Source organism: Chiloscyllium punctatum, chromosome 11 (genome assembly GCF_047496795.1).
Source record: "Chiloscyllium punctatum isolate Juve2018m chromosome 11, sChiPun1.3, whole genome shotgun sequence".
Taxonomy (NCBI): domain Eukaryota; kingdom Metazoa; phylum Chordata; class Chondrichthyes; order Orectolobiformes; family Hemiscylliidae; genus Chiloscyllium; species Chiloscyllium punctatum.
The window spans coordinates 32,605,876-32,626,725 of record NC_092749.1 but is presented as its reverse complement, the minus strand read 5'-3'; the positions used below and the strand labels follow the sequence as shown (position 1 = coordinate 32,626,725).

Sequence of the window (20,850 nt, the reverse complement as noted above, 5' to 3'; positions counted from 1 at the left end):
TTTTTCATAGCCATAGTGACCTAAATCTAATGATAAAACTTGGTTACAAATAAAACTTAATATTTACTGACAACGCATTAAATCATTTAATCTATATGTATTGACAGATGTGGATGCCACTTGCAGCGATTTCAACTTTGGAACATCTCTGCACATTGCAGCATCAAACCTCTGCTTGTCAGCTGTGAAATGTTTATTGGAACATGGAGCCAATCCTGTCTTCAGGGTAAGAAACTATAGTATTTTAAAATTAACAGACCCAGTTTTCAGAAATTAATTTGTATTTAAATTTAAATAGAAAATGCAAATGAAAACCTCTATTCAAAAATAAATTAATTGGAACACTTAGAGATTAGCCATTCATTAAAAATAACATGAAATGGAACTGGAGTGTTTTGACAACACAGTCTACTTCAATGCAATATACAATTCACTTCACACCTCAAACACAGTTCTTAGGAAAAGAACCAGAGATATAATGTCAGTAAAATTGCCTGTAGTAGAGGATGGAGAACCTGTGGGCAGGAGGAAAGCATCCTTTATGTAAATGTATTCAGAGAGGCAAATTATGTCAAATTATTCTAACTGGTGGAACATTTTTTTTTGGCTTCTGGCATATATTTTAGTTTTGGGTTAAATGTCCTTCTACTAACACTATTCCATCAATATTCTAACTTAAGATATTAAATGCAATATTTCTGTGATTAACTGTTAAAATATTAAAGAGGCCTGACTTATTAATAGAAATAAAAAAATCTCTGAAGATTTACTTGCTCTGGAGTACTAATATAATTTAAATTGATTGATCTGATTTTGTTTGCTGGATTTCATATATGCAATTTCACCGACAATTTCAAAATTTCTAATTAGCAAGCTATTGAGCTTGTTCATGACCCAAACATCTGCTTCACTTTTATTTTCAACTGGGTAAAAATTTTGAATGTTTTCAGTATTCATAATGAGGCAGCCCAAGTAAAAGGTCTGCTACTGGGACTGGAGTGGTTGAATGCAACCACTCATTCTACTGAAAGTGGTCTAGTCTGAGGAGGATTTGTAAACTTGTGATTGTGACCAACTTCAGGGGGGCATTATCCTTCTGCTGCTATATGTTCTGTCTATAATCCTGATTGGTGGAGCTCCCCTCGAATCTCCATATGACCCCTTCTGTGAGCTAAGAGAACAGGGGCATGAGCAAGAGCAAGTGGACCTCTCAAATTTCATTCTATGTCCCTTACCCTGCTGCAAAATTTAAAATTGTGTCATAGTATCAAAGATAGCTATTTACTTACACTTCTTTGTTTAAACTCTAGTTTTGTTTTTCTGATTCCTGTATTCTTTATTTCACACGTGATATTCTATAGGGGGTCACTTAACTCACTTATCTGAATGGCTGGTTTGCGATGCAGAGTGATACCAACAGTATAGTATTGCTGCACTGGCTGAGGTTACTATGAAAGATTGTTTCTCTCAACTTTTAACCCTCACATGAGATATGGTGAACCTCAGGTTAAGCCACCACCAGCCATACTCCTCGAATGAGAAAACAGCCCTATAGTCCAGTAGGACTATGGCATCATTTTACTCTGTAATGTAATATATGCAACATAAATTTATTAGAATTTATTAATTATTGAAGAATAAAGGATTGACCTGAGTAATTGGGAAAATCTTTATAATACAATAAGAACACATTTACCCTTTGGTTCTGTGCAGGCTGTGTAGTGTGAAGTTATCCGTATCTGAAGAAATTAAAAGAGTTCTGTGCTGCTTTTTTATCTTTATCTACATAATTGTTCAGTGTTATAAAATTAGTCTAAATTGGATTAAAATAACATTTTTGCCAATTAATATCACTAACTATTTCACTTATATCGTCAATGGGATCAGATTGAGGGCACTATCATTTCCTCTGTCTGGGGTGATTCAAAACAGTTCCAATACACAGTAAAATTTAACTCACAAGTTATAATGCACAAAAACAGCCAATTTAGTATGTAGCTGTTTTGTGCCAAGGATTTATTCCGATCTGTAATACTCAGTTGATATTTACCCTGGGGCAAATTACTCCCCAGTTTTGAAGCACATTATAGTGTAGCAGGTGTTTGAATACTCTGGACACCAGGTACTTCTGGCAAAGGCCTGGACCGCTGTCTTGTGTGGCAGAAGGTCTTTGCATCACTGTCCATCATCTGGTATGCTTGCAGAAGTACTTGCATGTTGATAGAATGTTGCTGCTAGCAAATGCATAGCTCTCCTCCCTAGCTGGCACTCCCATGTACACTTAGAGACATCTGGAGATGCAACAGTGGAACTTCTGCAGTCCACCAATTACGTGTTAATGATGATTTTCTTTGGAAGAATGTAGCACCATTAAATATCAACAAAAAAGCAGAATGTAGGGGTTACAAATCTCAGAGCTCTCAAGAATTGCATATATTAAAAATAGACTGTTTCAGTCTTTATTATGCTGTCATTTATACTCTTGATTTTTGTCATCCAGCATTTATTACTTATTTCTAATTTTGCTGTCACAGTGGGAAGGTAAAAATTTTAGGAAGGGCTTTCTTATTTCTTTCTAGAACCCTGCACCTGACCAACTATCTTTGCTGATAATTGAGTAGTTTCTATGATGTAGGATGCTGGGAAAGTTAACCTCTATAGCCTCTCCTAATATTGCAGCAACAGCAGGGTGCAGTGTTATGTGAGTTATTTGACTATTACGGGGTGAATTCTACACAGTTAGCTTGATTTTAAGATGGGGGATGTCTTCCCATTGTTCTGGGTGTCAGCGGCAAACTCACCATTCATTTGCCGCATTGATCTGTTGGCTCAAGTCTTTTGCCCCCATTTGGGAGGAAGTACCAACTGTCAGCTATTAATTGGCTGACAGGTCTCCAGCAGCAGTGGCTACTGCATTGATTGCATCCAGTCTCCAACAGCAATGCTCCTTGGAGCTGGATGTGACTGTTAATAGAACAGTCAGAGATAGGTGGTGAGGTAAAAACAATGACTGCAGATGCTGGAAACCAGATTCTGGATTAGTGGTGCTGGAAGAGCACAGCAATTCAGGCAGCATCCAAGTAGCTTCGAAATCGACGTTTCGGGCAAAAGCCCTTCATCAGGAATAAATTAGACTGACAGAGTCTGATATTGGAATGGGATGAATAGGACACAAGTTACCATTAAAGCTGAGTGAAGCACTAAAGTGTTCATTAATTATCCCACAATAGGTGGTCTCCCAACCTTCTGCTTTGGATAAATGTATGGCAGGTGGATAAGTCTGGGAATGATGCCCAGTTTGCTTTCCTTTATTAGTCAGAGCATAGGGGTTGGAAGATCACGTTGTGGCTATTCAAGGCATTGGTTAGGCCACTTTTGGAATATTGTGTGCAATTCCGGTCTCCCTCCTATTGGAAGGATGTTGTGTAACTTGAAAGGTTCAGAAAAGGTTTACAAGGACGTTGCCAGGGTTGGAGAATTTGAACTAAAAGGAGAGGCTGAATAAACTGGGGCTGTTTCCCCTGGAGTGTCAGAGGCTGAGGGATGACCTTTATAAAATTGTGAGGGCATGGATAGGGTAAATAGACAAGGTCTTTTTCCTGGGGTGGGGGAGTCCAGAACTGGAGAGCATAGGTTCAAGGTGAGTGGGGAAAAATTTAAAAGGGATCTAAGGCGCAACTTTTTTCACGCAGAGGGTGGTACATGTATTGAGTGAGCTGCCAGAGGAAGTGGTGGAGGCTGGTACAATTGCAACATTTAAAAGGCCTCTGGATGGGTATATGAATAGGAAGGGTTTAGAGGGATATGGGCGAAGTGCTGGCAAATGGGACTAGAATAATTTGGGATATCTGGTCAGTATGGATGAGTTGGACCGAAGGCACTGTTTCCATGCTGTACATTTCTATGATTCTATAACTCTATAATTAAAAATAGTATTTTTAATAAATTTCATAGTTCACTTAAAATAACAATATCTTGCTTTAATAGGATGAACTAAAATGATCCGTAGCTCTTCAAGGAACGTTCCCAAACAAAATTTGCACAGAAAAACATAAAGAAATGCTATGATATAATGCCAAAACTTTAGTTGGAAAGTTAGATTTTAAAGGAGAAAAGGGAAATTGAGAGGAATAGAGGGGGAATTTCAGATTCCAGGTTTAAGATAGTTGACTAAATGACTGTCAGTGCTTGAATAATTAAAATATGGATTTGGAAGGGGAACAAACATCTTGAGATGGAGCAGTTTGCAGCAATAATGGGGTGAGGTGTGAAAAGCTGGGAAGAGTTGAAAGTAAGGATGGGATTTAACATGTTTCGTATAGGTCAACAAAAACATAGTTGATGGGTAAATGGAACTTAGCTCACGTTTTGGAAAAATTCAAACTGTGGAGAATGGAAGAAGACATTCTGGCCAGTTGGGTTGGTATTACACTAAATGACTACATTTAGATTCTTGAATTCTATTTATAGTCATAGAGTCATACAGCATGGAAATAAATCCTTCAGTCCAACCCATCCATGTCAACAAATTTCCCAAACTAAACCAGACCCATTTGCATGCGTTTGGCCCATTTCCTATTCATATATCATCCAAATATCTTTTAAAAGTTGTAGTTGTACCTGAATCTACCATTTCCTCTGGCAGTTCATTCCACGTATGAACCATTTCTGTGTGAAGAAGTTACCGCTCAGGTCCCTTTTAAATCTTTCTCCTTTCATGTTAAGATTATGCTGTCTAGTTCTAAACTTCCCACTGCTAGGGAAAAGATCTTTGCTATTCAACTTAGCTATGCCCTTCATGATTTTATAAACCTCAATAAGGTCATCCCTCAATCTCCTACTCTCCAGTGAAAAAAGACCCAGTTTACCCAATCTCTCCTTATAACTCTACCTCTCCAGTACCAGTAATGTCTTTTAAATCTTTTTTGCACCCTCTCCAATTTTATAATAACCTTCCTACAGCAGGGCGACCAGAACTGTACACAGTACTCCAAAAGTGACTGCATCAATATCGTGTACAACTCAACATAGCATCCCAACTCCTATACTTAATAGTCTGAGCAATGAAGGCAAGTATGTTAAATGCTTTCTCAACTATCCTGTCTACCTGTTATGCAACTTTCAAGCAACTATGTGCCTGAACGCCTCGGTCTCTCTGTTCTACAACTCTCCTGAAGGCCCTACCATTAACTCTGTGGTCCTGCCCTTGTTCGTCTTACCAAAATGCAACACCTCACACTTATTTAAATTAAACTCATTTCTGCCACTCCTTGGCCCACTGGTCCCATTGATCAAGATGTCTTTGCAATTTTAAATAACCTTCCTCACTGTCTATTATACCAACAACTTTGGTGTCTTCTGCTAACTTACTAACCATGCCTCCTATATTTTCATCCAAATCATTTATATAAATGACAAATAACAGTGGACCCAGCACTGATCTCTGCAGAACACTGCTGGTTATAGCATCCAGTCCAAAAAATAATTCTCCTCCACAATCCTCTGTCTCTTACCGTCAAGCCAATTTTGCGCCCAATTTGCAAACTCTTCCTGAATCCCATATGATTTAATTTCGTTAACCAGTCTACCATGCAGAACTCTATCAAAAGTCTTACTGCAGTCCATACAGACAAAATCTACTGCTCTGCCCTCATCTATCTATCTTGGCCGCATGCTGAAAAAACTCACAAAAGTTTGAGACCTGATTTCCCATGAACAAAACCATGCTGATTATCCATAATCAGTCCTTACCTTAAAAAATGCATGTAAATCCTGTGTCTCTGAATATTGTCCAACAACTTATCCATCACAGATTTCAGACTTGCTGGTCTATAGTTCCCAGACTTCTCTTTGCAGCCTTTCTTAACTAAAGGCTCAACATTAGCCACCCTCCAGTCTTCTGGCATATCTCTGCTAGTGGCCACACAATTTCTTATCTAGCTTCCCACAATATCCTTGGATACATTTTGATCAGGTCCAAAGAATCATCTACCTTTATGCTGTTTAAGACCTCTAGCACCTCCTCTTCTGTAATGTGGACTGTTTTCGAGACATCAACGTTTATTTTCCTGAGTTCTCCAGCTTTCATGTCTTCTTCCACAATAAGCAAAATGTAATGTAAAAAATTTCAAAATAAGCTTTGGTCTGACATGCTTCACATTAGTTTAGTCACATAAGGTGACTAGCATCAATTGACTGTATTAATCTGAATCTAAACAACTAATGAACAACATCAAGTGAGGTTAGAAATGTTTATTCTGTCTTCAAATTCTCTTTTTGTGTTGCATCTGATCTTTTTGCAGTTTTTTGGGGGATACTTGAGAAAAGCTGGCACAAAATTCCATCGTATGGATGAAAAATTCATTTAAGCCAACAAGACTGTTAAGATATTCACAGTATAAAAATACTGTAATACTATGCTTTTGTCACAAGAGGTCATCAATAAACTGCAAAGAAACAGCAAAGCATTTTATAGAACCAGAAAATATGCAGAATTTCATTTTCTTCACTAACTGGAGAATGATTTTTTTGGTAGATTCTCGATTTTTCATCCTCGCTGTACTACAAGATAAAGTGGGTCCAAATCTAGAGTATTACCCCAATGAAATAAACCGTAAAATCTCTTTGGTGTTTGTTTCAATTTCTTGGGTCATGCTTGGATAAAATGGAGTGAGATATGTTCTTATATGCAATGTTGTGTAGTGGATTGGCAATGTGTGGGAGTTCTATTCCATTTACTTGGAGCACTTGCCATGGACCTTCCTCATTTTTGTATTTTTGTGGCTTGGCTTGACTTAAATGTGGTTCGCAAGCTGCAAGCAAAAACCATACTCCCTATTGACAATTTAGCAGTTGAAAGGGTATGAAGTCGGATAGGCCACCCTCTACTTCAAGGTAATATCTAGCAGGAGGAGATGAGGACTTCGATTTCCTTTGAATAGTAGATAGCATGACTTGACTCAGCAATTCTAGATTTTCTAATGTAACAATACTCAAACTCAGCAGCAGAAGGAGGTTTATTTCCTCTTTGAGGTTGATGGGAATCGAGACAAATTTCTCAACTGCAGTGGGAAAAGGCAGAAGAGCAACTAAATATAATGATCAGTGGCACAAGAATTTAAAAAAATCATCATCTTCAGCAATTACATACTGATGAGTATGATTGTCTTAGAAAATGTTGTGGGTTCTGTTCATTCTTATGTGGCTGATGCATCTCTGACCACACATTTGGCAAGTGTTTTTGGGAGATGCAAGTAGTCCTTGGCCTTCAGCTCATTAACATTCCTTTCTCTGGTTCTTTTTCCATGTTTCCTGTTGCTTATGGATTTTCTCAAAGAATTGTGTCCCTTCATGCAGGAGTTTCCTTCAAGTCGGTCTCTTCTGGTCTCCTGTATGTTGACATCCATATGGAAGCCTTCAGAGAATCTTTCAGATGCTTCCTTTGTCCTTTTCTCATTTGAGTATCTTCCTCAAGCTGGACAAAGAAGATATGCTTTGGTAGTCGAACTTCAAGCATACTAAGCACACGGCCAGCCCACTGAAGTTGGTTTTGGATGATCATGGCCTCTGCTGGTGTTATTTAGCTGCTTCAAGGATGCTGATGTTAGTATTCCTGTCCTTCCAGCTGATATGAGAATCTATATCAGACAGCATTGATGTAACTGGTAGCTTCCCAGGTAAAGGAAATGTTCCACATTTGAGAGGATGTCTCCATTGATTTTAATGGAGTGATGATCTGTAACTTTACATAGAATGGGTTAGTAAAGAATTTAAGTCTTCTTGAAGTTGAGGCTGAGCCCAATTCCTCATTGTGCTTGCTAGAATCTATTAAGCAATGCTTAAGGTTTTCTTCAGCGAGAGTAGAGATGACATTGTTATCCACATAGTGATGTTCCACAAGCAAGGTCCTTGTCATTTCTTTTTCAAATTTAACTGTTTGAGGTTGAAAAGATTCAGTCCATTTTGTAGACAATGTCCACACTACTGGAAAAACTGTTCTTGACAAGGTGAAGAATAATGGCGATGAAGGTGGAGAAAATGGTGGGTGCAATGACACATCACTGCTTAACCCCTGTGTTGACCTCAAAAGATTCTGTTATAGTACTGTTGTTGAGGACTTTCCTGAACATCTTGTTATGGAGGAGAAAGACAGCCAACCTTTGACATGGTCCTCCACAGCCTTTTCGATTGACTGAGTCAACAGCCTTGGTTATATCGATGAAGGCCTTGTGGGGTGGTTGGTGTTTTTCCTGGCATTTATCTTGGAGTTACCAAGCAGTGAAAATCATGTCCATAGTTCTGTGGTTTGATCAAAAGCCACACTGGCTTTCAAGAACGCTTTCCTCAGAGATTGGGAAAAGATGCCTCGTAAGGATTCAGATGATGATCTTACTGGTGATGGAGAGTCAGGAGATTCCTCGGTAGTTTTCACAGTTTACTTTGTCTCCTTTCTTGAAGACAATGGCAATAGCAGCATTTCTGAGATCAGCAGGGCTTTCTTCTTTGTCCCAGATTTTCAGGAACAGGTGATGGAGATGCCCAGTTAGTTCTTCTCCTCCAAGTTTGAGAATCTCTGCTGGAATCTATCAATTCTTGCAGGTTTTACTTTCATAGAATTCCTACAGTTTGGAAGCAGGCCATTCAGCCCATGAAGTCCATACCGACCCTCCAAAGAGCATCTCATCCATACCAACACCCCCTACCCTATCCGTATACCCCTGCATTCCTAATGCTTATCAACCTAGCCTGCACATCGTTGGACACTCTGGGCAATTTAGCATTGCCAATGCACCTAACCTGTACAACTTTGGACTGTGGGAGGAAACCCATGCAGACATGGGGGGAATGTGCAAACTTCATGCAGAGGTTGGAATCGAATCCAAGTCCCTGGCGCTGTGAGGCAGCATTTCTAATCACTGAACAACTGTGCTACCCTCTCTTCACATGTTTAATGGCTGCTTCAACTTCTGTCACACATTCTATCAGGAATGTAAGGCACCTTCATATCTTACTTTCTCCATGGACTTACATCATTGTGTTTTGAAGCTCCTTGGATGCTGCCTGAACTGCTGTGCTCTTCCAGCACCACTAATCCAGAATCAATCTGTTTTCCCTGCCGTTTTTCCTACCATTTTCCCTGCTCCATTTGATTGTTCTTTATCTTATGATACTTGCGCCAGATTTCTACTTTAGGTGCAAATCGGGGTGAAGTCCCAGCTCAAGGAACCCAAACCCAAAACAAATTACCCCTCAATTTTCCATTTTCAGTCTACATGGACAGACTAGTTTGAACGTTTGATTAGGGAGGCTGGAAGAGAAAGAAAGGTTGTTAATTCCAGAGACTGACTGGGTGGAAAACCTTTTGTGGGATGCTGCAATGCTGTGTTGAAAGTGTAAAAATATAAAACCAAATTTAAAACACATATTCCCCTCTCCCCTGTAGCTAATGCTTCTCTCCTTTCCCATTGCTCAAACATGCCAGCTAATTTCCATCATACTGGCCCCCAGATGTTCCATGCCAACCTATAACTCTGTATCCACCCTGTCACCTGTCATGCCCCCATGCCAATCAGCCCTCACCTTATCCCTGATACTCCCTTTTTTATGTGTATTTGTATCTACCCAACCCCCTTTGCCAGTCTATGTTATCCATCCATTCCTTATGGTCTTTTATAGCCCTTATCCTATTAAGACAGCTTATACACCCCACAGCTACCTTTTGCTGTTCCCTTTCCTCACCAATGTACCTGATGTCTGCCGAGGGCAAACCAGAAGAGGCATGCTGACAGAAGATAAAGTTATGGTGATGCCACAATTTTAAAAAAAACTTATTAAAAAAAAGACATTCAATATATTAAAATTCCTTTCATGAATCCCTTGTGAAAACAAATTAATTCATATGTATTAAATTCTTATGTAAACAAGCATTTGCATTCCACAAGCAGTTAGAGCTGTCCGTTAAAATGCTGATTTGATAGGTATTGTTTTTACAATAACTGAGAGAAAGTATGAAGAGCTTATGCCTGAAACATCAACTGTCCTGCTCCCCAGACGCTGCTGACCTGCTGTGCTTTTCCAGTGCCACACTTTTTGACATTGTTTTACAATAGTTTAATAGTTTGGAAAATTGGTAATGCAGCTCATTAAAATGCTTCAAACATTTTTTTAGACATTACCTTGATGGCTTTGACAGTCCCAATGAGATTATGAATGCCTAATTGTATAATCACAATTTGTAGTTTACCTGTCACAAAGTGCACCTTACTTCTTGCAAAGTTCAGAGTATTCGGGAATATTTGTAGCTCAGCTTGTGGATGAGGTTGTTGACTTGCTTGCTGAGCTGGTACATTTGTTTGCAGACATTTTGTCACCATTCCAGGTAACATCATCAGTGAGCCTCTGGTGAAGCATTGGTGTTCTGTCCCACTTGCTGTTTACCCATAAATAGCAAGTGTGATAGAGCAGCAATACTTTGCCAGAAGTGCACTGATGATATTACCTGGAATGGTGACAAAACACCTGCAAACAAACTTAACAGCTCAGTGTGCAAGTCAACAACATCTTGCGAAGTATATGTCACCTCCTTAAAATGGACCTTATGTCTCCTAAAGAGAACTTTCACTAACACCTGTCACCACATTACCAAAAGGATATGGTCGCTTTGGAGAGAGTGCAGAGAATGTTTACAAGGATGTTGCCTTGTATGGAAAGTGCCACCAGAGAGGTTGAGTGGTTAGGTTTGTGTTCATTAGAAAAAACGAGATTGAATGGGGACCTGATTAGGTCTACAAAACTATGAAGGGTATAGACAGGGTAGATAGAGATAAGCTTTTTCCCATGGTGAAGGATTCAATAACAAGAGGTCACGTTTTCAAGGTGAGAAGTGAAAGGTTTAAGGGGGTTACACACGACAAGGACTTTACACACGACAAGGACTTTACACAGAGGCTGGTGGGTGTCTGGAATGTGTTGCCAGCAGAGGTAGTAGAGGCAGGCACAGTAGATTCATTTAAAATGTGTGTGGATAGATGCATGAGTAGGTGGAGAGCAGAGAGATACAGATGCTTAGGAATTGGGCGACAGGTTTAGACAGTAGATTTGGATTGGCTCAGGCTTAGAGGGTCGAAGGGCCTCTTCCTGGGCTGTAAATTTTCTATGTTCTCTTTGTTCTTTGTACCTTCACCAAAATGCATTAGCATAACAAAGATGTGCTTGAAATAGATCCAAAAGGGTACTTTACCTGTCCAAAGAGGTTTCTTGACCATCCTTAAGAAATGCACTGCAATTAGACCTGTTCCAAATTCATCAACTTTCCCACTGACTTCCGCACACCAGAGAATCCAAAACTTAATTTTGGTGGAGGCAGCTGATCATTTAAATGGCTTGCTGCCTCCAGGAATTGTGCATATGTGAACTTTGTTCACATCTTTGTAAAATGAGAGATGCTGGTTTCATTGACAGGGCTTGAATTCCCAGTTTTCTTCTGATATTTTTGCCATGGTGAAAGGCTCTCCATTCTGACAAAAATGTGGATAGGGTGTTAAGCTGCCTGAATCATTTTAAAAAATCTTTCAAATTGCACAGATTATCTTATTTTCACTTTTTACACAGGAGATGTGGATACGCAATAGAAAGGAGAGTACAAGCAGGTAATCTTGCTTCTAAACAGACATGCCACCAAGGACATAAAGATGGCTATATGAAAGGCCATGGAGATCAACGATTCAGGCATCTTGCCTTGCATTCCTCTTTCAATAAAGATTTCATTTGCACACCAAGTATGACTATCTAATAATGCATGCACTAGTACTCATCTGCTGCTTATCCCTACTTATCATTGTGCTTTATTATTCCCTGAAGTCCATTTGGCATCTTGGGATTTACAAAGACATAGATTTAGGATGAGTCCATATTCAGGCATGTGTTTTATTTGTCTTTCCGAAGAACTCCATTGAAATTGGCATCTCTTGTATTGCGGATGTTAATTTCGAGGGATCAGCACTGAACAATTAAGAGAACACAAATGCGAACAAATAAGGATTGTAAAAGCACTGTGAAACAACTCACCAGAGATCCAACTTGTTCTGTTGTAAAGAACAAAGGTGCAGATTTTAGGGTCCGAGCTTATAAAGGAAAGACATTGGTTCATCAGTATTCATACAGTGATTTCTGAGCTATAGAAGAATCATCAAAAAAATTACATCACGTAAAGAGACCATTCATCCTGTTGTGTTAAGCCACCTGAAAAATCTAGCTGCCTTCTCTAATCCCAGTTGCCAACACGAATCCATTTTCTTGCAGGTTACTGCATTTCAGATGCAGATTCAAGATTCTTTTAAATGAGTTGAAGGTTTTCAATTCATCACTAAACTGAGCAGCAAAATTGCAGATCATTGTGCTTTGGATGTCACCAATCCAGCAGAGGCACTGAATGTAACAGGCAAGCAATTTGCTCTGATCAAAAAAGCTATCCAACAAGATGCAAATCTCTAACTGCTGCAAATAGTGGTATAACGATGACCAGAGAGCATCAAGGACACACCTGTTGCTGTATGGGCATGTCAGAAATATAGAGATGAATTAAGATGCTCAAGTCTGCATAGTGTCCAAAGGAAATAAAATAATTATCTTGAAGGATTTGAGAGGAGCGCTGCTGAAGCACATCCATGTAAGCCACCCAGGAATTGAATCAAGTCTGAAGAAAGCAAGAGATAACTTCTACTGGCCTAAACACAAATTAAGAACCATATCTGTCAGTTTACTGCATGTAATAAGTACCAAGCCAAGCAAACTGGAGAACGTGATAATCCAGATCTTGCTGGGAGTCGATCTAATCACACTCACAGGAAATGAATATCTTGTTAGAGTAGACTGACTACTGGGAGGTGGACCAGTTGACTTCACTGACTACCATTCTGATTGTTGAATGGCAAAAAAGCCAACTTTGTTGTGCCATTTCCAACATTGTCAGGAGCAACAATGCCCATCAGTTCATGAGTGTGGAATTCAGTTTCACCTTGAAAGATTGAAAAATGGAACACCACACACCATCTTCACACTATCCAAACTCAAATTGAAAGACTGAGATGACAGTGAAAATCATCAAAGGAATCGTAAAGGAATTGAAATTAAATTCCTCACACATGTAAATAAAGTGGAATAATTGCACAGAGGCCGGTATTCTGTCACCACGTCGTCCTTTATTTACATGTGCAGAATATAAGGGTTCTTACCAGCCAGCTCAGAGCCAGTCCCTAGTCTCTGAATCTCTTATTTATATCTGTCGCCCAGGGCTCCCTGATCGGCCCAGGTGATCAACCCCAGTCAAGGATCTCCTTGTCATTGAGCTCCACCTGACCTTCATTCCAATCACTACACAAGACAACTTTCGAGTGGAGAAACACATATACTGAAGACATGGAAAGTTTGCTGTACCAGTCATCCAATAGCAAAAAGCTCCTGAAGCCTGAAGTAGTAACAGGTGTGAGTGAAATAATCAAGGCGAAACAGCAGAAAGCCAAATTTCATTTTGACAGGACTGCTAAACCATTGTTAGAGTTGCACATTGGAGAGTCAGTGACGTGCAAACATTCAACGATCTCAACAAAAGCCTGCTCAAGTGGAACTTGGACCTGCGAGTAGTTCTCATTTTAGTTCTCCATTATATATAATGGAAGTGAACTACCAGATATATCTTTGCAATCACAGGCACTTACACACAAGTACAGAAGCTGTTCCTCAACTGCAGGGGGCTGACCAGGAAAAGGTGAATGCAGCACCTGTATAGCAGAACACATCAACTGTCAGACCAGAGGTGCACACAACCTAATAACAGAAATAGAACAACAATGGCTACTTCAGCAACAACAAATGATAGAACAATGCATTTTGTTGAAACAATATCACCCATTGAATAGTGAATGACAATAGCATGCATGCATACCATTAAGAGAACAGCACAATTTTAAGACTGAGTGCAGTCTTACAGGAGCCTATGGGCTATGGAACGATTTATGGAAGAATCACATGAGAAATCTGTTGAGGTCTGTCTCAAGTTGTGAACAACTTGCTGCATCCTTTAATGCATTTGCTGAATAGCAAAAAGTGTTCCTCAATAGGTGTTACTGATTATAGTTTGTTAAATGCCATGTTAATGCTGCAGTTCCCCTCATTAATATCAGCTTCCTGTCTTACCAAGTACTGAACAAGGTGGACATTAAGAATCCTCAACATGGAAATCAGAGTGGATACCTGGATTCCTACTGGCTGCAATGAATCTGTGTTGCTCAATACCAAACAGTATCTCAGGGCATGATGCATGGGCATTAGTTGCATACATGCCTCATCCACAGTCATTGGCATATGATATTTGCCAGCTATTCATGACCATCATGGTGCCTCTCCAATCTAGTTGCAGAATACTTCGAAAGCACAGACATGTCTCAGAGGACACACTGGCAGGTAGCATTTGAAAAGCTGCTACTCTTTTGTGGGTAGGGACAGAATCATTCCTGATGAAGGGCTTATGCCCAAAACATTGATTCTCCTGCTCCTCGGATGCTGCCTGACCTGCTGTGCTCCTGCAGCATTACACTTTTCGACTCTGATCTCCAGCATCTGCAGTCTTCATTTTTACCATGCAAGGGGATGGGTCAGGTTTGGTAGTTCCAGTCTATCCACAGAAACTAAACAGGATGGGATCAGAGGTGGTGTGTGGTGGGGGTGGTGGGGTAGGGGGGGAAGGTGTGAGGGGAGAGGGGAGTCCCTGCTGCAGGAAGGAGACTCTGGTAACTATGGAATTGAGTCCTGTGGAGATGGAGACATGACAGTTGTCTGGTGGGAATACAGTAAAGCATAGGTGGAAACGGGACAATGAGGCGAGACTGGGTGAGTGTGGGTGTATGGTTTTCTCATTGGCAGAAACATCTGAATTCAAGGTAGAAGTGCAGTGTACAGCCACACATGACATGCTCATCTCATATACTAGGCAGGCACAGGCTCAGGTAGACCATTTGGGTGGGCACCAGGGAAGATGGGAAGCCCATAGCATTCATGGGATGGGCTATTAAGAAGAGGACCTCAATATTTGGGACCGAATCATAGAGATTGAGGCTGGAAGCCTCAGGGAATTCACTTTTCTATTATTGGAATAGTCTGATATACTTCCTTATTATTAATTCTGCAGTCTCATCCTCGAAACATCTAACATTTACTTAAATTCCACTTCTTTTATATACTTGTGGAGGCCTATTTTTATCTTTCTTACTCTGGTCTCCCTCCTATAGTAAGGATGTTGTGAAACTGGAAAGGGTTCAGAAAAGATGTACAAGGATGTTGTCAGAGTTGGAGGGTTTGAACTATCGGGAGAGGGTGAATAGGCTGGTGCTGTTTTCCCTGTAGAGTCAAAGACTGAGGGGTGACCTAATAGAATTTATAAAATCATGAGGGGTATGGATAGGGTAAATAGACATGATCTTTTCCCTGGGGTGGGTGAGTCCAGAACTAGAGGGCATAGGGTTTAAGGTGGGAGGGGAAAGATTTAAAAGGGACCTAAAGGGCAACTTTTTCCATGCAGAGGGTGGTGCATGTCTGTAATGAGCCAGAGGAACTAGTGGAGGCTAATACAATTAAAACATTTAAAAGGCATCTGATGGGTATAAGAATAAGAAGGGTTTAGAGAGATATGGGCCGAGTGCTGGCAAATGGAACTAGATTAATTGGTATGGACGAGTCGACTGAAGGGCCTGTTTCCGTGCTATATATTTATATGACTCGAAGACTTCATGACCTGTCCTCTCATAATTTGGTTTCTCCCTTTTATTTTAGTTAACTAAGCCCTGCTAGTTTCTAATATATTCCCAATCCTCTGTCCTACCATCATACTCGCCACATTGAAAGCCCTTAATTGTAATTTGCTACCATCAAAAAACAACCTTCTCGTAGCATGTGTAGAGAGGACAACTCCTGCTTACATGGGTTCTCACTCTTGTCATTGGCACATTGCAGTCAAGCAAGGAGAAAAATATTTTTATTTTTGTTGTACGACCACAATGCACATCTCCCTTTTTGCTTGTAACAATGGAGACTTAATGTGTTGTTTTGATTTCAGAGCAAAGTTATGCAGCATACTATTGCAAACCATTATGTTTCAGAATGCTTATTGTAGAAGGTACCGGATCTGTCTAAGTTGTAGAGTTGTTGTTGCATCAGAATACCAGTGGCCTACTTGATGAGGACATAACTTGACCTCTGGATTTTATTGTAATTTGCCCATCAAGCATGGAGGTGTTGGTGGTGATGAAAGTTGGAGGTGTTGATGAGTTATGTAAATGAAAAAAACCCTTTATATCTAAGAAACCAGCCTCTCAATTGCTGTGTAGGGGCAAAGACTTGAACAAATGGACAAAAATTTTCAAGATGCTATGTTTGTGAACATGCATCAGTGTGCAGTAATGAAGTTGAAGCTCATGCTTCACGAAGGCAATGAGATCACGTCAAGGAGCCAGAGGGAGACATTGGTGAGGGCGTCAGCAAAGTCTTAGACTACAGTTCCTGTGAGCTTCAAATCTTATTCTGCTGCTATCAGAAACACCAAGGCTTCAGTCAGCTGTGTAATGCAGTAAAACAGAGTACTAACACTCACTTTCCTTTCTTTCTTCTTTTTTAGGTATTTGTAGAAATTCTTGCTATCCAATATGATGCCTTTATTCTAGTCTTTTGTATTAGCAACAGATGAGTCATCATGGGAAATTAGAAATTGACATCAGCAGACAAGGGCTATTTTTGAATATCTAGGGTAATGAATATTTAGGGCAATTGGTATATATAATGAGATCCATGCTTTCACGTGGGATATCATTAAGTAGACCATTGGAGTTACTTAAGTGAGATCTTTTTGCTGCCTGGACTTCTCTGGAAGTGCCCTGTAGAACATGTGTCATTTTGGTTTACCACACCTTGCACAACTGCTGGAATGAAGGTACAGATCTAGGTACATTTTGAGCAGCTGAGGAGAAAAGAAGGAGAAGAAAATGTGGAGGGAAACAACCAAAACATTCCCTTTCTGTCTGGGGTGGCTATGATCACCTCGTCCAATTCAAATGAATATAGCCCCAATTCCTCATTTCATATCAATCCCCTGTTGTCAACCATTATTGCATCATCTTGGCCACAACATGGGTAAAACGTTGCCACTAAACAAGCATTGCAAATAACTTAATCAGATAAACCCATTCTATGTTTCATAAATCATCAATTACTCACCGTGAGCATTCCAGTTGTACCTGTGTTCTATGTGCTTTTCTCCTGGCCTAGTTTTTCTCTGCAGTGCTACCCCTGAGGCTACAACATGTTCATTTGTTGGGGGAGAATGCAGAAAGTTTGGTAGCACAGCTTTAGGCAGCACTAACCTTTCAAAGACCCTTCATTGTGCTACACCATCTTGACATGAGTGGCAGCAGTTTAGAAAAGCGCAGCAGGTCAGGCAGCATCCAAGGAACAGGAGAATCGACATTTTGGGAACCTGAAGAAGGGCTGATGCCCGAAACGTCGATTCTCCTGTTCCTTAGATGCTGCCTGATCTGCGCTTTTCCAGCAACACATTTTCAGCTCTGATCTCCAGCATCTGCAGTCCTCACTTTCTCCTAGCAGCAGTTTAGGCTGGCCAGCAGACGACAGGCAATAGTAAGGATACTGACACTGGTATGATTTGTTTATTTGATTTATTGTAGTTACAAGTACCTAATTACAGTGAAAAGCTTTGTTTTGCAAGCAGTATGGGCTGATCGTAGCAAACAAGGGGATACTGGTCATTAGACAGCATGAGGCATAGAAGGTTAGGACTGCCTTGGAGGTGCACAAAACAAGATCATCATTATTTGAAGTTAGAAAAGTACATTCAGCTGTCCAATAACAGCAGGGAAGAAGCATTTTTTGAACCTAGTGGTGCATGCGTTCAAGCTCTGTTTTTACTGCCTAATGGGAAGGATTGAAAGAGAGCACTAACAGGGTCGGATGGATGATGATGTTGGCAACCTTTCCGTGACAATGAGAAGTATAAATGGAGTCCATGGATGGGAGGTTGGCTTCCATGATGCTCTGGGTTGTGCACACAACTTTCTGTACTTTCTTACGGTCCTGGGCACCCTTCTGTGGTGCATCTGTAAAGTTTGTTGAGAGTCCTTATGGACATGCCAAATTCCCTGAGCCAGCTGAGGAAGAAGAGGCATTGTTGTGCCATCTTGACCATTGCACCCGCGAGGGAAGTCCAGGACAGATTGTCGGTTATTGTTACTCCTTGGAACTTGTTGCTTTTGACCCGCTCCATCTCAGCTCCGTTGACGTAGATAGGGGCGTGTCTTCCTCCTTTCATCCTGTACACAATGATCATTTCTTTGTTTTGCCACCATTGGGAGGGAGGTTGTTATTAATTGCACCATGACACCAAGGACTCTATCTCTTTCCTGTATTCTGACTCATTGTGTGTTCCTGAGAGAGGCGAGCAGGTTCAGGCATTAGCGAGCCAGTGAAACTACTGTAGAACAGCTGTAGAGCACAAATTGCGGGACTACTGTGAATTAATGCAAACGCATTGAAAACTGGTATGTGCAGCCATGATGGTAGCATCTGAGCATTCATGGCATTCATTTTTTTCACAAGATGATAGCAGCGGAGAAGGCAGCGTCCAAGCTCCTGTGCCCGGGCTTGTCCGCTTCTTTTTTCTTTTTCTTTGTCCTTCTTCCCGTTTTTTGCTCAGATTTAACTAATGAAGACAGCTGTTCAGTGGGAATGCAGCTTCAATGGACTCCGAGTTATTGAAGCATCTTCAGAGACAGCATGGCTACAGAGTTGGTTGGTCAGCCTATGAAGCCTGGAGCGTTAGCATGGAGTGGGCCCCTAGTAGCAGCATGGCATGGGCTGGGAAGCTGGGAGTGGGTACTCTGTCAGCTGCATGGCTTGAGTTTGGGAATTTGGAGCTGGTCTCTGGTGGTGGCATGACTTGGGCTAGGAAGCCCAGAGCAGTCTGTAGCAATAGAGCAGAAAAGTTGGACTCTTTTCAACTTACTTTTTAAAATTATTTTCTTTTAAGTTAATGTGAATGACCATGGTGCATGGTTTTCACTGTTTATTATATTGAATGTCCATGACAATAAATGATTCAATTCAGTTCATGGCAGCAAGCTGAGCTTTTGTGACTTCAACCTGAGCATCATTGAAGTATTGAGATTTGAGGGTTCTGCCAATGATCAGTGGTAGCTGGGATGTTAGAATAGTCAGGATGCTGTTTTACTAGGGTTGGACACGACTTCTACACTGGAAGGATCGAATATAGGCTCCACTGCCAATGTCATTTCAAGTGGTAGAGGTTGTGGAGTTTGAAGATGCTGTTGAAAGATCTGCGACGAGTTGCTACAATACCTCTTGAAGAAGGTGCACATTATTGCCACTGTGTGTCAATGATAAAAGTTATGAGTATTGAAGGTGGTTATTATGGTGCCAGTCAAACATGCTGCATTGTTCTGAATCTATCTTCTTGATGGAGCTGTACTCATTTAGGAAAGTTCAGCATATTCCATCACACTCTTAACTTGCGTCTTGTAGATATTAGGCAAGCAGTGGGGAGACAAGAGGTGAGTTATGTCAATGTCAGAAATGTGATCCTTTTAAAGATAAAACAGAACAACTTCGCAGAGGACTGAGAGCAGGTGATAATTTTTGGACTTTGTAGGCCCGGGTTCAATCCCAACTGCTGAAAAGGTGTGTTATAACATCCCTGACTAGGCTGATTAATAATATTTAAGACCTGGATTCTCCCCTCTCTCTCTACCTTTCCTAACTTTAGTTGTTCACTGCCCCAATGGGCAGTGTTTATAATTTTTTATTTAATTAGAAACATTGGAAAAAAATTAAATCAACAAGCTATTAGAGGTACATAAAAAAAGATCTCTGGAGAGAAAAAGCAGCCTTTTTCTTGCCTGGCAAAGGTAGCCATCCACAGGTCCAGGCAGCGGGCCATGAGGGGTTTTTAGTTCCTAACAGCCACTCTTCCATGCTTGTGTTCATGCTGGGGTGCCCTTACAGAAAAAGCACACTGTGTCCACCAGCATCCTCAAGGTATTTAGAGAGGGATGGGCACCATTTGGCAAAAATGAGGACTACAGATGCTGCAAACCAGAGTTTAGATCAGAGTGGTGCTGGAAAAGCACAGCAGGTCAGGCAGCATCCGAGGAGCAGGAAAATCGACATTTCGGGCAAAAGCCCTTCATCAGGAAGCACCATTTGGGCTGGGGTGCATTATCTCACCCATCCAACTCCATTTTAATTTAGTTCCCTCACTCCTCTCCTACCTTTCCCTATTTTTGTTGTTCTTACACTGCCCCTCTGGGCCAGAACTTTTTAACTGTTATGGTGTATTCGGTTTAATTAGTTAAGATGGTGTCTTTTTGCAACATTTGTGTAGAGAAGGCAGAGGTAATAGTTCAAGTCCAATGACTGTTCTTCAGAAATTGGATCATTGGACTCAAAGTATTAACTTTGTTTTCTCTCCACAAATGCTGCCAGACCTGTTGAGTTTCTCCAGCAATTTCCACTTTTGTTTCAGATTTCAGCATCTCCACAGTTCTTTGTTCTATTTTCATGTTTGTGGCATCTGAAAGGAAAAGTGAAAACATTGGAGAATCTTCAGCAATTAATTATGAGGAACACTCTCCTGTCTCAATTATTGCTGCTACTTCTTAGTAAAGATTGATGGCTACGCTACACTATTTCACAACCTGCATCAGGATGAATGCAAAGTAATTTCAAAATGGTTTTAGTGATTGTTAATCTTTTTGCAATACTATAGAATTTACA

General features: G+C 40.6%; 1 protein-coding gene across 1 annotated transcript in view; it reads left to right on the top strand.

Moving 5' to 3' along the window:
* The window catches only part of LOC140482872 (CAP-Gly domain-containing linker protein 4-like), a 276,546-nt gene that overhangs the window by 82,945 nt on the left and 172,751 nt on the right, over positions 1–20,850 (top strand). The window contains exon 6 of the mRNA XM_072580592.1: positions 108–226. Within this exon, the coding sequence (XP_072436693.1) occupies positions 108–226 (119 nt within the window). The remainder of the gene's footprint in view (positions 1–107; positions 227–20,850) is intronic.